The 21,487-nt window shown below is 41.9% G+C and overlaps 1 protein-coding gene across 1 annotated transcript in view; it reads right to left on the minus strand.

Annotated features, from left to right (window-relative positions):
* NETO1 (neuropilin and tolloid like 1) overlaps positions 1–15,085 on the minus strand; it is a 101,959-nt gene extending 86,874 nt beyond the window's left edge. The window contains exons 1-3 of the mRNA XM_077933195.1: positions 13,080–15,085; positions 6,159–6,212; positions 2,983–3,120 (exon numbers count right to left, since the gene is read on the minus strand). Coding sequence (XP_077789321.1) covers positions 2,983–3,120; positions 6,159–6,212; positions 13,080–13,107 — 220 coding nt within the window. The 5' untranslated portion in view covers positions 13,108–15,085. The remainder of the gene's footprint in view (positions 1–2,982; positions 3,121–6,158; positions 6,213–13,079) is intronic.
* Positions 15,086–21,487: the final 6,402 nt, after the last annotated feature.

Below are 21,487 nucleotides of genomic sequence, written 5' to 3' on the forward strand. Positions count from 1 at the left end.
GATAATTATATAGATGTGCTTTGGAACAGCAAAATATCATTGCTCTTCAACACAGATAGTGTTACAAAGGAAGAAGAAAAATGTTATTAGCTTTACAAAAATGGAGATGGTCTTCAATGGAATGCTGCTGCTAATTTTGCATGGCTTATAGTACATGAAGCCCAATACATCAAGCTCATCCACATTATAGAAATGTGAAGAGTGGAAGGTTTAATTTGTGGCTGCTACTGCAGTTTTAAAGCATTCACTGTTTATGATAACAAACAAGAATTTAAGTGGAAAAGAATGACCAAGCATACATAAAATATTCTGAATGATACAACCCTACATTTCTTTCCCCATTTTTTGTAGGGAAAAGGTCCACTACACATGTTACATATTTTTCCTAGTACAACTAAGATGCTTTCTGTCTAGAAGCATCAAAGGCCTGTATCACACAAACACATGTGGCTGCAGCTCCCTGTTGGTACACTTGGTGGCAAACCTGAATATGCTGCCAAGAACTGTGTAAAATTGCCCTGAATCTAGGCATATTATGTCTTTTACAACATAAAAACCCAGCCACATTCAGCATTCAGTATTGGCCTTAATACCACACTATTTATGGGAAATGATAACTTCCATTCAATTACCATCTTGCAATTTTGTGTATTGCACAGTTTTTCTTTCAGGAATATTTCTAAACACACACACTCTCTCTCTCTCTCTCTCACACACACACACACACCACCAGACCTTCATCTAATAAGATCAATGCAATGCTGTCCATTGGGCTTTATATAAGATGAATATGAAATTATATATCCTAATTTACCCTAATCATCTGAGGAATGTTCAAAACATGGTGTACTCAAAAATCTGCATTAAAAGAAGTAAAATGTCAAGTGCATTATTTAACCAAAGGAAGGGGTAAATAATGATAATAATGATGATAATTACTAGAGTTGAAGCAGGGGTATGAGATATGGTTTCTAAATTGTTCATGCTCTCTAGTCTGTCTGTTATAGGTTCAAGTTCTATAGTGTGTGAATGGTAACTTTCGGAATGAAAAAAACGGTCCTTGATTATTGGGCTTGGCAAAGTCAAAGGGTAAAATAAGGTACTCATCATATCATGGTACTTGGACTTTAGATATGGAAACTGATGTCTCCCAATCAGAGCTCAAGGGTGACTGGAGATGCTGTGAATGCCAAAATTTTGGAATTTTGGAATGTCATGGTGGACAAGTCTGTCAGTGCCTTTTGGCCACTGAAGCTAAAACTGCAACCTCTTATGTTTAGAACAACAGCCTACCCCTAACTACAGATTAACACCAAATCTTAGATAAAACTGTTTGTCCCTTCATGTGACCTGAAATCTCTTTCAGGCCACTGTGGTTAAACAAAATTGGGTGCCAGATGGACCACTGGTCTTATGCAGCACTGCAATTATTGTACTGTATACAATTTCTCACCCTTGATCTAAGTATTTCCCTATTCCCAAGACTCCCATTACAGAAGAAATGTAGATTAATCACTACTTGGGTTTGTTGTTGTTTTTTTTGTCTGTTTATAAACTTTACTTCCTCCAGGCATAAATATCTAGGTAATCATATGATCTTCATCTCCACTGAAGCAAGCTGAAAGCTTTCAGACTCTTCTTTTAAAACAGTCTCAGCCTGAGGGCCTACTGATTAGTTTCTTGTATTCTGAAACTTAAAACCCTGGCAGTCACTCACGTTTATTATATAGAAAGATATTACAACTAACATATTGCCTCAGCTTTCCTGATGATGTGTAAAGCATACAAATCTTGCATCATATCTCGTGCAGACAGTTTATTACTGAGCTATTCATGATGCATTTTCTTAGATTTAAGTTTAAATACATGTTATTAATTTAATGATGGTTGACTTATTTATGTTGTTTGATTTGAATTGTATGGCTTCTTTTTTGGAAGCCAGCTTATGAGGGCCCTAAATGGTGGCTTACCTTAAGAAAGAATTATAATATAGAAAAACTGAATTATCAGTTGCTTCATTTACTCTACAGGATTTTTAAATTTTTTGAACAATGTGGGGACTTGGACAATAGGCATCAGGAGTGATCCGTGTTCTCAGAATTCATTCTATCATTTGTTGATACTTCTGTTTTCCCAATACGCCTAGTTCTGTTCATCTATTTGTAGATCACTATAATCAGTCATTTCCAGACTGGCCCCAGGAAATAAGAGATACTCTTCTTACAAACAGTGATACTCTTTCTTTTCTTTTTAAAAAGCAATTTATATTGATAAACTAGCATTTTAGACTCAATATTTTTTTAAATCTGTCAATAAGGCAACAAGAGAGATGAGAAAGACTAGTAAGTATATTGCCATTCCATGTATCACCTACTGGAAATGAAGTATAGCAGCTGTTACTCTCAGTGTTTAATCTTTTTATTTTAGCAGTACTCTCTGCTGGCCAAAAGAGAGTGAGTAACAGATTGGAAGCTGCCATTGCATGGTACTATATGTCCTTGACTGTGTAAATTGTTTGAATATGGCAGTTTCCAGTGCTCTCTTACTATCTTCAGGCAGAGAAAGAAAGACGAGGCTGAGACAAAGCCAACAGTTGCCATAATATAGCTTTTCTTTTCTTTTATAATAGGCTGTGAAAGCATAGTAATGACCGAGGTCCAAGAAGATGGCTATTTTCCTCTACCAATAAACCCCCTCCCGCTTTATTAAGTCTTTAATTAAAAATAAATACAACCAAAGCACTGCTTTTTTTGCAACACAGGCCTGTGTGTATCTCAGAAGCGTGTGTGTAGTCAGTGTACTGTGTGTGTGTGTGTACTCAGAAGTAAGCCTAATAGCATTCAATGGGACCTGCTCCTGGGTGTGTATAGGATTGCAGCCACGTTTGACCAAACTGTCATTATCCAAAGGTAGATATTACAGAAGAAGATACATTAATTATGAAAAAAGTGTAATTTAAGAATGAAGGACTTGGGTAATCACCTTCTATAATGTAGACACACTCTCTCTCAGGAGGATATTTGTTGGGGTAATTGGGAGAAGTGAAGATGCCTCCTTCTGGGTATTTTGTCCACGTTCCACACTGTACTGTCTTTTGTCCTTCTGACGTGGTTTGCTTTTCTGGGGGGGAAAAGATTACAATAATGATAGCAGATGTAGCTTACACCTTAGTACTGGTTTTATATATATATATATAAATACCATGGGTCCTATTACCATCTTGTTCATTTTTTAGTCTATGGCAGTTTTCCACTACAGCTGCAGATGAATATGCTTAGAAACTCAGCTGTCAAATATATGTGCCATAGGATCTCCCTTCACAAGAATTACACAAGCAGGTGGGAGAGGAAGCATTCTAGAACCCAAGGCTCTGGTGAAGGTTACAATGGGCACAATATTGTTGCATGCCACCCCAATCTCCGAGCAGTGTAAGATTCCAGGGGTTCCAGGTGCTTACCCAGAATTTGCGTTTCCTTCAGAATGAGTCACAGTGGAGACTGTGGTGTCTTTATAATATATGGTTTATATACATATATACAATCTGAACCTATGATGGAGGGCTTCACAGCATTAACACCCCAAAAGGGTCTTGTTTCTCCCATAGCCACAGCCTTGGATTCAAACAATTCTCTGACACTTTATTTTCAGCTTGCTGCTTTGCTTCTAGCCCGCATCACTCCAAACTCTCTGCCTTCAACTCTAACTATTCGTGAGTTGAGAGAGGGCCCCCTACCCATTCATTTGCCATCTGGCACACAAGCCCTTTCCTCTGTTCCTCTTATTGGCCCATCAACCAGACCAAACACCTCATCAGGAAGCTAGCCTGGCTTATATTTTAATACTTATTGGATCCAGGGGTTAGAAGGCTCTAAATATAATGCCCCCCAAAAAATCACAACAATACATTTAAAGAAGAGGGAAAGAATTCTTACTCCCTTTCCTATATTCCATCTCACAAAATACATCCTTTGCATTGAAGCCATGCTCCAGAGTTGCTGCCTATAATGGTGAAAGTGAACTCATTAGATAGACAGGGAGACTTTTCCATAGACAGCAATGGATACTGGAATAACAGAGTATTTCAACTATTCATTCGTTTTTCTCTGCATTTAACAAAATGTAATTACTGTTTGATTGTAAAAAAACAAACAAACAAGCCTCTAAGTTTACAAAAATATAAAATTTAAAATTAAAATCATGGTCTTTAAAAAAAGAAGAAGTCAAAAAATTTTTAAAGTAATTGTGCCCCAATTTCTTGGGCTGGATTGGGAGGGACTGTGAGACTTACTGTCTTTCAAGCTGCATAGGCAGATGGCTACATTTATGAAGGAGATCTTGTGATTTCTATTAATCTGTCCTGAGTTGCTTTTTCCTCTCTGTTATGTATTCAGCGGCCTGTGTTTGCCTGAGCCTGAGCCTGGACTAAGGATTCAGAGCCCCTGAATACATGATATGCAATCACAGAACATTTCAGGAATTGGGCCTCTGCATTGGCCCTTAAACTGCGAGTCATGATTCGCAGCTTGGGAGTTTAGACAGCCAATCACGTGGCCCAGGCCTTCAGAAATGTATACAAGCAGTTGCTTTGCCCCTGTGGTTCAGTTCTGTTAGTTCGATAAAGGTTCTTGCTGTTATCGCTGTGTACTTCACTCTCTCTCTCTCTCTCTCTGCGTAACTCAGTTTATCCCTTCAGGGCAACAGGGACTACCACATCTAAAAGGGACAGGATGATGGTAGCACAATATGTCTGTGTGCAATGGTACTTGTGAAAGAGTTATATTGGAATGCTGCGTAAGTAAGTAAAAGAGTTTTGGTTAGACTTGGGGCTCTGCGCATCCTTGCAACTGCTCACATTGGGTAGAAATCCTGCTAGACAGGAACATTTCTGTATCGTACAACCGTTAGACTAGGGCCTGAAAAACTAGAATTCAGATTCCCACTCAGACAAGAAACTCATTTGGGTGACGATGGGCCAATCACTGCCTCTCAGCCTATCCTACCTCACAGAAGCATTGTGAGGATAAAATGGGGAAAGGGAGACCCGCACATGCCACCATTGTTTTTTCAAGCGAAGTGGGATACAAATGAATAAAATGGGAGAGTGGAGGTGAAAGGGTAGTGTTTTAGTTTGAAAATTTTAAGATAACGTTTTAGTTTTCTGTTGATTATGTTGTTTTGAATGTATACTATATATTTAACTTTCTTCAGTAATGTTTTGTTCTGGATTGTTTTATTTGATGTTTTAATGTGTTGCAAACTGCTTTGAGATTCTTCTTCTTCTTAAAAGTATAAAGCACTATAGAAATGAAACAAATAACAACAGTAATAATTTAAGAATAGATCACTAATTACAGTACAAGTATTTTTAGAGAGCTCTCAGAAAAATCTCCCGCATTCCCTACCATCACCTGAAAATTCTAAATGGGCAAAACAGTGTTGGGTACACTATATTAGATTGATATATGACTGGACTACAATGGGCTGTTATTTTTTTATTATACTTGACTATGAATAGATTTAAATTTAAAGAACACTCTCTGTTCTTGTGGCTGAATTTGTATTTCCAAGTCAGACAAGAACTCTCATGGATGTAATACTCACTTTATATTTGAGGGGGACAATACAAGCCTTCCAGGTTACAAGCCAGGAAACATGAATTTTAGTGACATCATAAGTTGTACCTTATCCTTGGGGACAGGGCTACGTTGCTTTCTGCATTTTCCAGATCTGTGATTCACTGATTTTATAAATGTAGCCACCACAGATTTACTTTCCCCAGGTATTTTATGGCTATCAGCTAATCATTTCCTTTTCCTTTCCTTTCTTAAAAGGTGCTCTTGTTTCTTCCTGTGTCCTGGACTTTCCTTACTTCAGACCAGCATTAAATAAACTGATCAGTATGGCCACTATCCATACTATCTGTAAATAAGGAATCTTGTTTACTATGTTTTTAATTATTATTTAAGCCTTAAGTAGGCCTAAGTTTTTTTGTTTTTGTTTTGAAGTTCCATAATCATTTTTAGTTGTCAAGGATGCAAACATTAAAAGAAAATCACTAAGCTGAATAAAAACATAAATATAAACCCAGTTTATGCCTTAAAGGCTTGAATAATTTGAAATACTCTAGATAATGGAAATATTCTCCATAAGAAACATACCTGCTCCTTTTTTTGTTGCCCCAGCCCAATGTAGGATGATAAAACTTGCTACAACTGAAAAAAATAAAGAAATATATTAGTTATAATAATAGATTTGTAACAGCAATCAAAAGAGCTACAGCATTTCACAAATAATAAACAAAGAAGGAGCGATTTCTGTATATCTATCTTGTAGTTGCGCTTGGCTATGTGATCTGATTTTTGGAAATGAACAGTGTTGAAGATCAAAAGGCACATTGGTGACAGGAACACAATTTAATACTCTTTGATTGAACTGGGTATTAATTTAGATAGAAGTTCCTCATAGTTGTATGCACTCTAGAAACCATTACTATTGGTGTTACTTAGATCTGACATTCCACTTGCTACAAGGACACTTAATAATTGACTGAATTATCTTATTTGGTCTACTTAAGCCACACCAAATTATTAGCATCTGTTTGGTTCACAAACAGGTGAACTGGTATACTACAGTAAATCCTCCAGTGTCTTTCAGTATAATTTTAATAAATATTATGGTTTTGTCAACATGGTCTATTCTTGGTCTATTTTTGTAATTGGCCTGTTCACAGGGGAGGCTCCTCTGTTGGGCAAAGTGGCGCATAACCCTTCCAAGAGCCCCCCAAAATCTCCAGAGCCATAGTCCAGTCTTTCTCTTGTCACCCACAGTCATTATTAATACATTTCCACTGACTGAGGGCCTTCTTAAATGCTTCTGCCCATCTCTGCTTAGACAATCACTACTAGCTGGTCACACCCCTGTAACAAGCAATTCTGCCCCAAAGAAATGGCTTGGGTAGGATGCTGGATTTCATTCCTGCCTTAACTCCTATGAGTGCTCAGGCCCTGTCCCTCCCAGCCCACCCTTTCTTTCAGTCTTTCCTCCCCACAGCCTTTTCACTCCCATCCCGACTCAAAAATCACTTAAAGCTAAAAAGCACATTTCAGACTCTTTTCATGTTGTCCTGTGTTATGTATAGCGTCTGTATGTTGACATGTATATTCTTGGGAAAGTATTAACCTGAAGTCTACTTTTAACAATGTTTTAAATTGCACATTAATGATGTTTTGATTTTAATGCACATTTTTAGCTGTTGTGTTTTGCTTGTGAGAAATCCAGAGAACTCCTGTTTGGGGAGGTGATGTAAACACAGTCAATAAATCAACTCTGTTTACCTTGGAGTAAACTCCATTGAATGTAACAGGACTTATTTCAGAGTAAACATGGTTAGGATTGCACCCTAAGGCAGCCACCAAAACCCATAGAATTGACTTGTTCATGCTGCAACCTGCCCATGACCAACTTTTCTGGGATGAATCAATTCATTATTCTCCTCTTACATATTCTATCCTCACAAACCTGAGACATAGGCTGACAGTGAATAGCCCAAGTTCACCCAGGGAGCTTCATAGATGAGTGACGACTTTAACCCTGGTCTCCTGCACCCTTAGTCCATTTAAAAGCCCTCCAGAATCTGGAAAGAAGGCATAGAAGTGAAAAAAATTGGAGTAGGGGGGAACCTTTTTCCATAATGCTGAAAATTTAGAAAGGACCTTGTTAACAGTTCTATGTGGCACCTTTAAGACTAACCTGAGGATTCAGTCCTATCTGGTAGCCATCCCCATAGAATTTAGTGCTGCTGACTTCTGAGTAGTGTGTGGTTATTGTGACATTAACCCACACTAGAAATTGTGACAGCAGGAACCCCTTCTAAAACCAATGTTAAACACTTCAGTTTAGTTAGGTATTAAGGACTTAAACAACTGCAATCCTTTTGTGTCTACACCTTTGCAAGGTAGGAGGATGGGAAGAAAACCAGAACAACTTGTCTCTGCCCATGTGACCTCCTTTGTCTCACCCATGTGACCACATTGGCCCCACCTATATGACCTCCTTGGCCACAGCATGCTTCACCAGGTTCAGTAGCTAACTCTACTACTGCTTAGTTCTCAAAAAGTTTGTTGTGTTGCATCTAGTGTTTTGTAAGTGCCATTGGAACTATTCTGGTAGCTTGACTTGTACCTCGGCTAATAAGCGAGAGACCATTTGTGGAGTGTGCCAGTAATATAACTGACTAGACTAAAACATGGACCACAGGAATTCAGTTGTTTTCTGTTAATTAAATATTGTTAGAAGCCTGCTTAACTTGCGGTATTGTGAGCTTAGACATGTGAATAAGGCCAAGCTGGTTTCCAGCCAGTCCTCAAAGCATGCCTCCAGCAGAAATCCTGTTTAGTGGGGTTTGTACTGGCAGAGCACTTTGGGATCAGAAGCTGACTCAGCAGAGAAAATACTTTGAGATAATGAGGACTTAATAAGAAGGAAGAGCATAACCACCATTTCTGTAAGCCGCAGCATCTGCTGCTGTTACTCCATACTTAAGAATACATTCAGTTTACTGAATATCATTTGCATGAGCAATTTGCAAATGATACTTGGAAGTTTTTGTTTCTTATATAAATCTTGCATGATTGTCAACATACTTTTTCTTCAGAGATGGATTGCTGCAATGCATGAGGCTCAGTAAGCCTTCAGAGCTGTTACCATTTGAAACATGAGCACAATGAAGTTACCCATTTACTCATGTGTATTTTATGTGCAAAGAAATAAGAAATTGATTCTGTGCTTATTGAAGGCACTACACACTATGTTTTTTTCTAGATAAGGGTTCACATATTTGTGAATCAGTGCAGCTGCAATTTGAGGGCTTGAAAAATTGGTCACTCTACGGTGCATTTAGCACATTTAGTTCTCCACAATCCCTATTACAAGCAAGGTGGTAATCATGTGATGGCATAGTTAATTGTTGTTATATTTGATGAACATAGACTAGGAGATGTACTTGTTTCTTCAAGGTCATCCAATGAGCAAATTTAACAAAGACTCCATCAGTCAGGCCATATCAATTCTACTGCCTCCAAGCTAGTAGACATTGGGATAAAATGAGAAGAAACTACTGAAAATACACATTATCCTGAGCACTCATTCATCCTTTGTGGGTACCAAGAAACATTGCTAGACATGCTTTAGGAAGAATCAAACTTGGGTTTAAATAAATCAGATAAAATATTAATTGTACCTGCCCTGCTCATACAGACACACTAGTTTCTAGAGTCTTGAAGTGCTGAGTCTTGATGGAGCACCTTTCCATACTTTCTTCCATCTCTGCACTGTTCCAGTCAAGATGCCAGTTTGATACACTGCTAGAGCCCAAAACCTTTATCTTAAGATACACATATCTTAGACCAGAGAAACGATATTTCACATTTGTCACATGGATGCCACTAACAATTATGGCTTTGATCTTAAGATAAATTAACTTACTGAACATCACTGAAAGAAAGTTTTTCATTGCCTCCTTCTCCCCTGCAGCCACCTGCAATCCACCCCCCCATTAAAAAAACACCCTCTCTGCAGGGTTGGAGGCCCTTTCTGAATAATATTGGGGCATCAGCTATATTATCAGTTCAAAATGTAGTCACACCTCATTTTACGCAGTGTGGGGTTGTCCTACGGGTTCCAATTAAAAAGCAGTACTGTGATTTTCATAACGATTCAGCAGAAACAAGAGAGCTTATATATATTCTCTGTCTGTCTGTCTGTCTGTCTGTCTGTCTGTCTGTCTCTCACACACATACACAGATGAATATGTCCATCCCTGCCCTCCCCCACTCCCCCCCCCAAAAAAAAACACTTAGATGAATAGTGTTTGGTAGAGGAATGCTCAGCCTGGAAAAGTCTCACACAGGAGTTGAAACCTTATACATAGTTTCAAGACAACATTTGGAGATGTCACACTGAAGAAACAGTCAGTGCACTGGCTACAAGAAGGAGACCTGAACTCAGGCCTCTGTTCATTCACAAAGCTCACTTGGTGATCTTGGACCTGAGTTCCCTGGAGGCAGGGTAGGATAAAAAATGTAATTAATAAATATTAACAACTTGGCAGTTTCACATACCTCGTCCAACCAACTTCAGACTATGCCTTGAAACTGCATCCTAAATGGCTGCAGAGGTGAAAAAGAAGTCAGGGGACTATGTAGCCAATAAGTGCCCATGACGTCACTCTGAATTGCAGTGGTCCTGCTAGATGGCAAAGACTGTGTTCATTTAGTAGCTATATAGATAGATAGTTTGCCTTTTGATATAATGTGTGACATCCTTGAAAGAGAAGCACTGCCTTCAGGTGGCATAGCTGGATTCCATGCCACAAAGGTTAGTTAGCACTCTAGGACAACCTAGCAACAAGGCCAATTCATAACTCTGTAAGACATGGGCAAAACTCTTCATTTAGCCAATGTGTAATTTCAAGCACATATCTTTTGCTGCCTTGGAGTCCCAAAACACTTTTTAGAAATTCTGTGGCATAGGAATTGCTTCATGGCATTTTAGAAATGCAGAGACCGGGACTCATAAAACTTATGTGACCTGCTGGAGGCCACAGAACAAGGGGAGGGGTAAAATAGGGACTATATTCCAGTTGCATTGTTCTAATAGCTGAAAACATTTGTTCCAGCATGCCTGACATAAAAGAGGTCAGAATGGAATCCATATGCCAAGTTACTCAGTAAGTTTTACATGATTTCTAATAATATAGGAAAATGAAGGCATAATTCTTAGCAGTGTGCATAACATTTTGATTTCCCTGAGCAACACTTTTTGGTCATGTACAGCCAGTGATGTTTCAAAAATTCCAGAAAAGTAAGGAACAGCGCTGTTCTTGGAAGAAGATATTTTGAAGAATGCATTGTGAATTGGTGGCTTTAAAGTTAATGTTAACAGAGAGAGTTTGTGCAATGCCATATAATACAAATGCATTATGTCCTGTGCCGTCTCATGCATGCTTAACACCATTCATTAACGTGAATTGGGAAAATACCTCAATTCTAATTGCAGTTAGTCACCATTCATTTTAATAGACTTCCACATAAAATACCGATGACTGGGTCCTGAGTTTAACTTCATCAAATGTTGTGGCCTTGCACCCTGATCCAAAAACTCATGAACTTGGTCATTAAGTCTGCATGGAATCACAACCTCAGTTAGCTCTGGAAGTCAACTCCTGAAAATTACAAAACTGAAGGGTATCATACAGTTATTTCCACCTACATCTGAAAAATGGGCATAATGGTGATTTACTGTTGCAGGCACAATAAAAGGAACACTCACATCCTATTAAATTTAATGGCAGAATTTTCTTTGATTCTAATCAAATGGAGCTAGATAGCACAAACCCATTTGCACATTAAAAGGTACTGTAGATGTTATGCATTCCTATTAGCTACTAGGCAACTGAACACTAACAACTTGGCTGTGGTTATACATAACTGATTTTTTTTAAAATTAATTCCATTCACATGATTAGAAATGTACTAATACAAAATCTATCTTCCCTTCTTTTGATTACTTTTTCTATGGCCTCCATCAAAAAGGCAAGCTGTGCAGCAAATGGGGAAAGGGACAGTCTGCTATCTTGACACAGAAGTCCCATTCATTGAGCTTTAAAAGAGGTAAAACAAGAGTTGTTCTCATTGGGTCATCCTTGTCACTATTTCCCCACATTCCACACTGCTCAGGAAGCTTAGATTTTGTGTGTGCAGTTTGTGTAGACTCCAAGTGCCTCCCTGCACATTATTTAGATAGAACTTAAGTCAATTTAAGACACGAACAGGGCAAATAAGTAGATGACAAAGGAAAGTTCCCTGGCCATTACTAATGTTCCAAACTATTTTGATACTTCACAAAGAAAACAGATATCAGAGGCATTTTACACAATGTTTGTGAGCACACTCACATAAAATTAAATTGGCTTAAATCCTAGTAGTTGGTCTCAACTGCGTGCCCTCTGTATGTCAATACGTGCATGCCCTCCACTTTTGTACTATTCTCTCTTTTTAAAAAAACCAAAACTGTCCACTATTAATGAATTGTGTGTATGTGTGTGGAACCACTCATCTCCCTTCCATTACTGTAACTTTTGCTTAACTGCAATGTGCTTAACACAATGCATACACAATAACAACTTTTTAAAAAAATAAAATAAAAATCCAGTTAGTGAAATAAGTCCAAGAAAGATTGCTGCTCCAAAACTGGGTGAATCAACAATCACCAACTTGAGTCCAAATACTTGGATTTCATCCTTCCGTGATGATGACTACAACAACTACTGTCCGAATTCAGTACTGGCACTAATCCTTAGTAATTACAGTAATCAATGAGTTTATACTTCGGATTAATGCTGATGTCCTAGAACTGGCACAGAAGATGGATGTGTCATTTTGGTTTGGTCAAAATCGCAGCATCAAACCTGAAATGGGGCTGAAGAGTTAGAAAATGTAGAGGGCTCTGGACCCATTTACATGGAAGTAAGCTCCACTGATTTCAATGAGACTTATTTCCAAGTTAATGATTTAGGACTGCAGCCAGACTGGTAAACGTCTAATCTCTGCCCCTACACAATTACGTGGTTAAGTCCCATCGATTCCAGTGCTGCTGACTTCTACCGTAAGGGAGCTTACCGCGGCCTGAAACCTCAATAGCTCAAGGAGGGGTGGGGGCAGGTAAAGAGAGTTTTGCAGGGCATCCTTCTTTCTCTCTCCCCCCCCCCCTTTCTTTTACGCATGACTTTGAAAGCTACAAGCTCTAGGAACCTCCTGAACTTCATCCTAGTCAAAACAAACAAATCTTCAGTAGCTACATTTTAAAATTTTATTTATATATTTTTAATGCGGGGGGGGGGAGGAGGAAAAGGAGGGGAATATTTACACCTACGCCATTAAGCTTTCCGCACCTGATTTCTCTACTAGTTGGGTCACACACAATGCTCTCTGCCCAAGAAGGTGGCTGCGGCCAATGTGGGCAGCGGGCAGCACAGGGCACGGTTGGCCCTGAGGGATCCGGCGGAGATCTACGGTACTTACTGTGAAACAAGCTGCGCCCATGGATCATGTCTGTTCCTTACACAAGGGGCTTCGATCTCCACTAATTCCATTTAGAGACGAGAGGGCTTCCTGCGGTGGGAAGAGGAGGGAGACCCGAGCAGCAGCCTGAAGCCCACGCGCGCTTCGCGCTGAACCCAAGTGGATCAGCGCCCCCGTCTCTCCAGCTCTTTCTCTCCTTTCCCCTCTCACCGTCGTCTGGCGATGATCAGCCCCCCATCTCCATCCCCTGGCTCCAGAGCGGCCAGCATCGGATCCTAGCAGCAGCAGCAGAAGCAGCAGCAACCACCACAGGGAGTCTGCATAACTGGCCGAGAAGGGCAAGGCGGGGAAGGGAGAGCAAGAGCCCTCGACGCACAAGCTCCACTTCCAGAGATCGCAGTCCACCACCGGCAGGAGCCACTAGGCTCGAGAAAGTGAAGGTTGGGGGGGGAGGGTTCGTCTCCTCTCCTCCTTTCCAGGCTCCCCCCCTTTAATCACCAGTTTCATACAACACCAAAAGCAGCCCCAAGTATTTCCTGGAGAATTTCGAGGCCAACCTTTCCCGGCCCTGGAGGTTCTTTTGATGCATCGAAGGGGGGGTGAGCGATGGGTCCGTCATCAGTTCCTCGATCTCGCTTCTCGGACGGGCAAGGTGGTGGGAGAGACACCCAAAGAGGGGAGAGGCTAGAGTTGAGGGGAAGGCAGCAAAAGGGGGTAGAGGGTGGGGGAGGTGGAGGAAGAAAGAGTCACCCAAGGAGGGGCTTAAGGATCTCTGCGCGCCATTCAGTTAGAGCCGAAGTCTTTCCAAACCGGCCAAGTCCATTTTGCCTCCCTTGCGACACAGGATCAAGCCGGAGCGGAGGGTTGGAAGAAGCCCATCGCTCAGCAGCAGCAGGGCAGGAAGGGAGGAGGAAGGAAAGGAAAGCCGGTCGGGGGGGGGGGTGTCCTCTTCAACAGTCCAGGACAATAATCTGGGTGTGTGTTTTCCCCCCCTAGAGATCCTCCTAAGTGGCGAGGGGCGAAGAGAAGCCAGGAGAGTCGCGGAGATTAAAAAGAAATGATTTAAAAAAAAAAAAAAGAGGGGGCGCCTCCTCTCTGGTCGCCCTTTAACTTGTGCCTTGCTCTTCACCACCACCACCTCCTGCTGCTTCCCCCTTTGCCAATTTAGACCAGGAATCTTCCTGCGAGCCGCAGTCCCTCCATTTGCAAGCGCGCAGGATGCTGTCCGGGGGTGAGGATGGCTGGGGGATGTGTGGGTGGGTGGAAGCTGCAATAAAAGTTTCGCTGTGGATCCTCTGGCGGCTGATCGCACGCTTGCCTCTTCCCCTCACTCCAGAGATAGGCAAGGAGGGGGGGAAGGGTCCTCTCTCCTACCCGCTTAGGTAGGCGCCTCTCTCCGCCGCCGCCGCCTCTTCCCCATCAAGGCAGCACCATCCCAAAGACGGCGAGCGCGCTCCGGCAGCAGCAGCAGGAGGAGATGCTGGTCAAGGGTGAGAAAGGAGGCGGCGGGGGGAAGGGGGCATCTAGAGACCTAGTGCGGGAGCTGGAAGGGGACAGAGATGCCCCCCCCCCCGGCAGGGCCCAATTTCCTTCTTTCTGGCTCCTGCCAGCGGCTCCCACAGCTGCTGCCAAGGGCAAAGTCCGCAGTACCCGCTTCTTTCACACACAAGGATTTCCCAGCCGGCAGACGCCGCCGCCGCTGCTTCCTTCTCGATCTCCCTCTCCCACTGGCGAAGGCATCCACCCAGGAAGAAGAGGGAGGCGGGAGAAGAGAGAGGTGACTGAAAATAAAATCGTTTGATAGTTAAGGAGCAGAAGGGAGGGGGAACCATGCACCCCCTTTCGACCTCCTCCTCCTCCGGCTGCTGCAGCTCCTCCTCCTCCAACACCTGCTGCTTCCAAAGCTGATGCAGAGAAGAGGAAGAGTCTCTCTTCTGTTCTAGATGCCACTAAGAGAGGATGGGGGTCCTACGAGCGGGAGACAACCTGCAAAACAAGCCCTGTTTGGGCGCGCGGGGGGGGGGGGGAGGGATGGACTTGAGGCAAACAAACCAGGGGGCCTTTCCAAGCCCTCTTTCCCCTCCCGTAAATGCTTCCGACTGCACTTCTGGTTGCAAAGGGCTCCGCGGCTCTTGCAGCCTAAATCTTCCTGCTGAAGTAGTAAGCCCTGCGGATTTCTATGGGCGCTTACGCCCAAGTAGGGGGATCTCAGCCGAAATCGGGCAGCTTGCTTTGGAAGAGGACTTGATGCCAAGAAAGACCCAGGTTCAGATGACTTCTTTTTCTTTTAATTTAAACTGGTTCCCAACTGGTGTCAATTTCCCAAAACAACATGGATTTTTTGCAAGCGACTTTTCTGAGCAAAAAGAACGGATGTCTGCTACTCCAAGAAGCACCAAGGAGTGGTGTGTTGTCCCTTGAGAACGGAAAGGGGGTTCTCAGCTGGGAGAAAGAGACAGTCGGCTGCAAAATATAGAGATCCTTTCCCTTGTGCCAATGAAAAGACGTCGACTTGGACAGTCACATCTCATGCATGCTTTGACCCAAAGTCAGACTCCAAAGCCCGATCCATAATAACCAGTTGCCTTGAAAGAAGACGTGACAGCGGCCCCATCCACTCTAAACGTTCCTGATCTTATACACACGTATATTCAGAAGCTCCTGTTAACTTATATGCATGCTAGGATTGCACCGTGCAGGTGCACTCGGAAATAAGTTCCACTGGGTTCAATTATGGGGCTTACTTCGACTCAAAGGTAGCAGCCAAAATCGGATGTCACTTCCGTTAGACAGTTGTATATACACAAAGAGTCGAGAAGTGTTAAAAAAAAAAAATGGTGCTCACTCCAGAGTAGATTGAGATCCCCCCCCCTACACGTTCCAAGTACCAGGTGGACTCATCCCATATGTAGCCATGAGCCATACACTTACAAGCCGCAGAGATTTAAGGATCCACGCTGTCAGCAATAAAGTTCCAGGTACAAGAGGACTGTGAAGTCATCTTGGCAGATGGTATCATTTTCCCTTCCTTTTCCTTCCTGAATTAGAGGTCTCAAGCCGGCTCTGCAGCAAAAGTCTCCTTCCACGATACTTTCTTTTCTTTTTTGATCGCGTTCAGCTTGCCTCCTGTGATTTGCCTTATTAATCCTATAGCTATCAATTAAACCAGGAGGAAAAGTGCTGCCTTAATCTCTCGCCCCCCACCCCCAAATTTAGGGTATGCATGAGTGACAGTTCACTCATTCCGGAAGATCAACTGTCTCCCCACACAGTTGTGCAGCGTCTCTCTCTCCTGCCCACCCGCTTCAGCAGCCCCCGCAAAAGACACAAGCAACAACACGGATCAAGCAGAGAAGCCAGAAGGCTCAGGTTGTAGCAAACGCTGTGGAGCGGGGAGGGAGAGGGATTGACAACACCTTCTGCAGGGCAATGCAGACAACCTATGGCTAAGTTTCAAGTTATAGTTTGCTTACAAAAGATTACAGTTTTTTCTTTTTAAAAAAAGTAGAAAGGAAAACAGCTGAATAGGCTGTTCTGAAGGGAAATGTGCTGCGTTGCCTTTTCTAACAGCAAGAAATCCACACAGCCTCCTCTTGCCAGATGGATGCTGTACATTGAGAAAGGGGAGGGATGAGTAGATGCACAGTGCAGTGTTATCTGGGGTGGCTGGTTGTGTATGGCGTGCCATCTGGTGCACCAAAAAAGTAATAGAGGGCTACTGCATGGTCCAGGAGCTATAGCATTAGGCCTGGAAGGCAAGGTTTCAAATCCCTGCTCAGGTGGCCGTGAAACAAGTCGTTTTCTTTCACGCGACCTCGGTTTTGTGGGATGTGATACATAGGTAGCAGTCAAATACAACATTCCTTGTTTTCCTAGCATGGACATGCAAGGAGATGTTTGGTCCAGCCAGTCAGAACTTCCTGTTTCCTCCTGGACTGGGACATACTTCCTCTTGCATGTGATAGAGGTGGGCGTGACCTTACCCGTGCAGGTAACAAAAGCACAAGGCACGCACCATCCTCCCTCTCTTTTTGACTTCCTCTCTTTGTTGGAGAGGCTCTTTTTAGCTAGAGCTTGGCTTTCAGCCAACAGAGGACAAAGAGACTATCTCCATATGGGATAGACTCACATGTATATATCTGTCACTAACTCTGTCTTCAGGGATCCAACTGTGAACTGATGATGCTGTGAGTAAACTTCTTTTATATACTTTAAATAAGATTGTGGCATGATCATTCTTTTAAGAGGGAAATAAGGGATCTTACCAGGAATTTATCTTGAGAAGCTTAAACAAGCTTGCAACCAGCTACCCACTGTGTGTTTAAAAGGGGAATGTTAAAACTCTGCTAAGTTATAGAACTTGCTAGCGCAAGTTAGGAAGGATATTAATACACAATATATCCTCTCCTGCCTCCCTAAACATTCCCACAAGTTTCCTATCTGTAAAAGGGAAATTGTGTTCACATGCTCAGTTGATTTCTTTATTAATCTGTAAGGTGTGTTTCCAACTTGCTGAAATGGATGTGAGCATTTCAGGTCGCAAACATACTAGCCCAATCCAGTTCAGTAAATGGTCAAAAGTACTTAAATATGGTTTGATTCTGCCCATTAAGTTCAGCTACATATGGAGTTGCCAGCATGCCATAAATCGAAGACCTAATTGAGAACTGAGAAACTTCTTTCTCATTTAGATCCAATTACAGGGTGATTATAATTACACAAGACCAAGTGTATTATAGTCAACTTCCACACTGTTACATTGCCCAATATTCTTCTTAGCACCGTAACTTTCTGTCAACAGATTAAGATTCTTGGATAACTCAGGTAAGAACCATACTGATACAGTATTAGTGGTGTTTCCTGTTCTCAATTTCACTTACAGTCACCCTAAAGAATGTTACTGTGGTTACTGTGGAGAACAGAGAGAAGACAATTTCCTGTAGAGAAAATATAAACTTAACAAGATGTGTCTGCTAGAATAGCAGTCTACCTGGAGCTAGAAAAAATATGAAAAGGGCAGTCAAAATCATCAAGAGGCTGGAGCTATGAGAAAAGGTTACAATATTCAGGCCATTTTGTTTAGGGAAAAGGTGAATATGTAGAGTTTGGAGAAAGTGAATAAAGCTTTTCTTCCATCATAATATTAGAACATGGGCTATCCAATGAAACTGAATCGTGGGAGAATTAGGACATCAAAAGGATATAGTTCTTTACAGAGTGCATATTTAAAATATGTTGGATAAAAGCAGCAATGCAAAAGCCAGCTGCAGGTGGCTGGAAAGCAAAACAGGATGTTGCTGTCTGGAACTGTACTGTTGGAGAAAAGGGGCAGTCTTTTCTCTGTACTGAGCACCGGATGTTAGCTCAGAGTGTCATCTGACCTGTGCTGGAAGTGCAGGGGCGGAGTTGTGACTCTTCTAATGGAGTCTGAAGGGTGCAGTCACGATTCTATGTACTGCTGAATGACAGGAATAAAACATGTAAATAGACTCCTGTCTGTCTTATTTCCCCTCCCTGGGGGGGGAAGCTAGAAGAGAGAAGCAGAGGGTGTGTTCTCCTCAAGTCTAATGAGAAGAATCGCCGATATACGACCTAGTCTGCCGGGGGTCGCAGACGGAAGGTAAACAAGTGTCTCACTCAGCTGCCTCGGGGGAGGCCAGGTACCTCTGACTGTGAGCTGAGATACTGACAAGAATACCACAAGACATAATGATGGCCACCAACTTGGTATGCTTTCAAAAGGGATTTGTTCGATTCTTGGAGGATAATATTACCAATAGCTACTAGTCATGATGGCTATCTACTGCAACCAATATCAGAGGCAATATGCAACACCAGTGGCTAGGGATCATGAGTGCACTCATGTCCTGTTTGTGAGCGTTCAATTGTTGGCCATAGTGAGGACAAAGTGCTGAACTAGGGCTTTGCACATACACCCAATCTAATTTGGGGTCCAGTTCAGGGCTTTGGAGTGACCCTGATGATCCAGGGCCCAAACTAATTTGGGGACTTTGCAGTGTGGTCAAAGAAGAGGAGGAGATGCATGTGGACTATCTGCTCACTTCCTTTTTTACCCCCTGCTCCTGCTTTTGACAGCCCTGGATTGCTCCAGGTGGACCCCATTTGACCCAGGGTGATTCAAGGCTTCGTCAATCCAATCCACCTAATCATAGGCTGACCTGAATTGGTTCACCTTTTAGCATTCATCCAAATCCAATGCCAAACCCTATGATGAGCCATATAGGTCTTTTGTCTGATCCAGCAGAACTGTTCTTAGCATTTGTAAAAGCAGAGTTGAATAGGTGTAGGATCTATACAATGCATGTGTTGAATGTATAAAATGCATATAGCCTGATCCAAAATATTTGGATTGCCATTACAAAAAAGGCTGTAAGTTGGTCAAGAGGAATATCAAAATCAATATACAAAGCAGCATTTCTCATGCTCTACTTGCAAAAAAATGTCCATATTGACAAAAATGCAACAGGTGAATTTGCTTATGATAACTCATTTTACCAGATCATGTGAAGGCAAACACAATAAAGATTGCAAAATGCTTAGCAACTTAAAAGTGCTTTGAAAAGCTTGACACTCCCAAATTGAAAGCCTATTTGGAGAGAAAACATCAGTGTGCATAACAGGAAAATTGTGGAAATGGACAAGGAGAAGGGATTGAAAGTGTGGAATCCCCAGAAAATGCAATACATTGAACACTGTATTACCATCTTACGGAAAGCAATGCATTCAGAAATGAGGGATTCTGTAAGTAGTGCAAAACAGTATATTAGCATTATCTTTTAATGAAAATGTCTCTGGCGGGAGGGGGGGACACATTTTATAAAATTAACCAGTACAAAAATGAACAATTTCATGCTGAATAAATTTTTGCTCATGCTCAGCGACATATGTATTATGAATGCTGTCTCTACCAAATAAATACATGTGTGCTTTCTAGCCCTTTAGCTAAAGTGTCCTTAACCAAGTCTCTCTCATCTGAATGCTGCTAAGGCGCCAAAAAAGAGCCGCTGTCCTGCACCTGCTACCATACCAGTCCAATGTATTTAAATAGCCAAACCTTTTTTCTTTGTGTGGGAAGTGATTTTCCCTTCTGTGAAGATAAAACAAGCCATGATTTGTTTTTGTTTTGAAACATAGGCCATCTCAATTATGCTGGAACAATATGAGCATAAGCCAGGCCAGCCATCTTTCCAAAGGAGCAGACCTCTGTCCCTTTTTAAGATCTCTGAGGAAGCTGGAAGTGGCACAGCTGCCACCTCTCCCGTCACAGTTTGACAATGATGGGAAAAACAGCACCTGGCAACATTTAGTGGCTATAATTCCCCCCCCCCCATCGCTGCAATGCTACGAGGACCAAAAATACATTTGTAGGACTGTCTTCTTCAGGGATTAGCTCTGGCCCTTTAATAGTACTTAATAAAATAGTTACATAAGCATTTTTATACAACCGAAATGTAAAACAAACCGAAAGAAATCGCAACTGTGAGAGCCTGAAGGATAGAAGAAACTGAACCTTCATGCTGAGTAATGATGGTTGTACATTGGCCACATTTGTATGAACAAATCAACTTAATAAAATGGGATATACAAGAGCTTTGCACACCTGCACACCTGCCCACAGCTCCTTTGTTATTGCTTGTTTGCATGAGCAAACAAGCCAGGAAGATGCAGCTCATTATAGCTTCCTGTTACATCTTGATACCAACAGCAAATTATGGTTAATGGCTGTCAAACAAGCCAGGATCTGGAAGCCAGCTTTCAATCATTGTTTAGTATTGGGGATTGTTGGGAAGCTGTTAGCCATAGTTTCCTGGTTTGGCCAGAATGGGAAACTATGGTTAACTGTGGCTCTTGGCTTGTTTTACACAAAGTGACAAGTGAACTGTAAGCAATGGGTCTGGGTGTGATACTTGTGTGTATCTCAGCTAATTCAAAATTTGATTGTGTCAATGTGCCCAGTATGTTCTGGGCACGTAGTGCGAAGACAAAAGAATAATCTCATGTATACAGAAATACACAGAGCTGATGTGGGTTCCCACAACATTTAAGAGCATGGCTCCATTGACAGCTAAAAGCAGCAATTGTTTGTATAAGAATGCCACTATTTTGATTAAGCTTTCTCCTGTGCCTTTAACAGTACTATCAGTTATTTTAATTTATTACATTTCCATCTTCCAAGATGGTCTACATAGATCTCCTCCTTTTATCCACATAACAACAATCTTGTAAGAAAGGTGAGTCTGAGAGACTGTGAGTGGCCCAAGGTCATCCACTGAGTTTTATGGCTGATAAGGGATATGATCTCTGGACCTAGTCCAATCATTCTGACACACCTCTAATAACCAGGGCTTTTTCCCTAGCCAGAGCTCCCATGAGCTCAGCTCTGGCAC

The sequence above is a fragment of the Podarcis muralis genome, chromosome 8 (assembly GCF_964188315.1).
Source record: "Podarcis muralis chromosome 8, rPodMur119.hap1.1, whole genome shotgun sequence".
In the NCBI taxonomy this organism is placed as follows: domain Eukaryota; kingdom Metazoa; phylum Chordata; class Lepidosauria; order Squamata; family Lacertidae; genus Podarcis; species Podarcis muralis.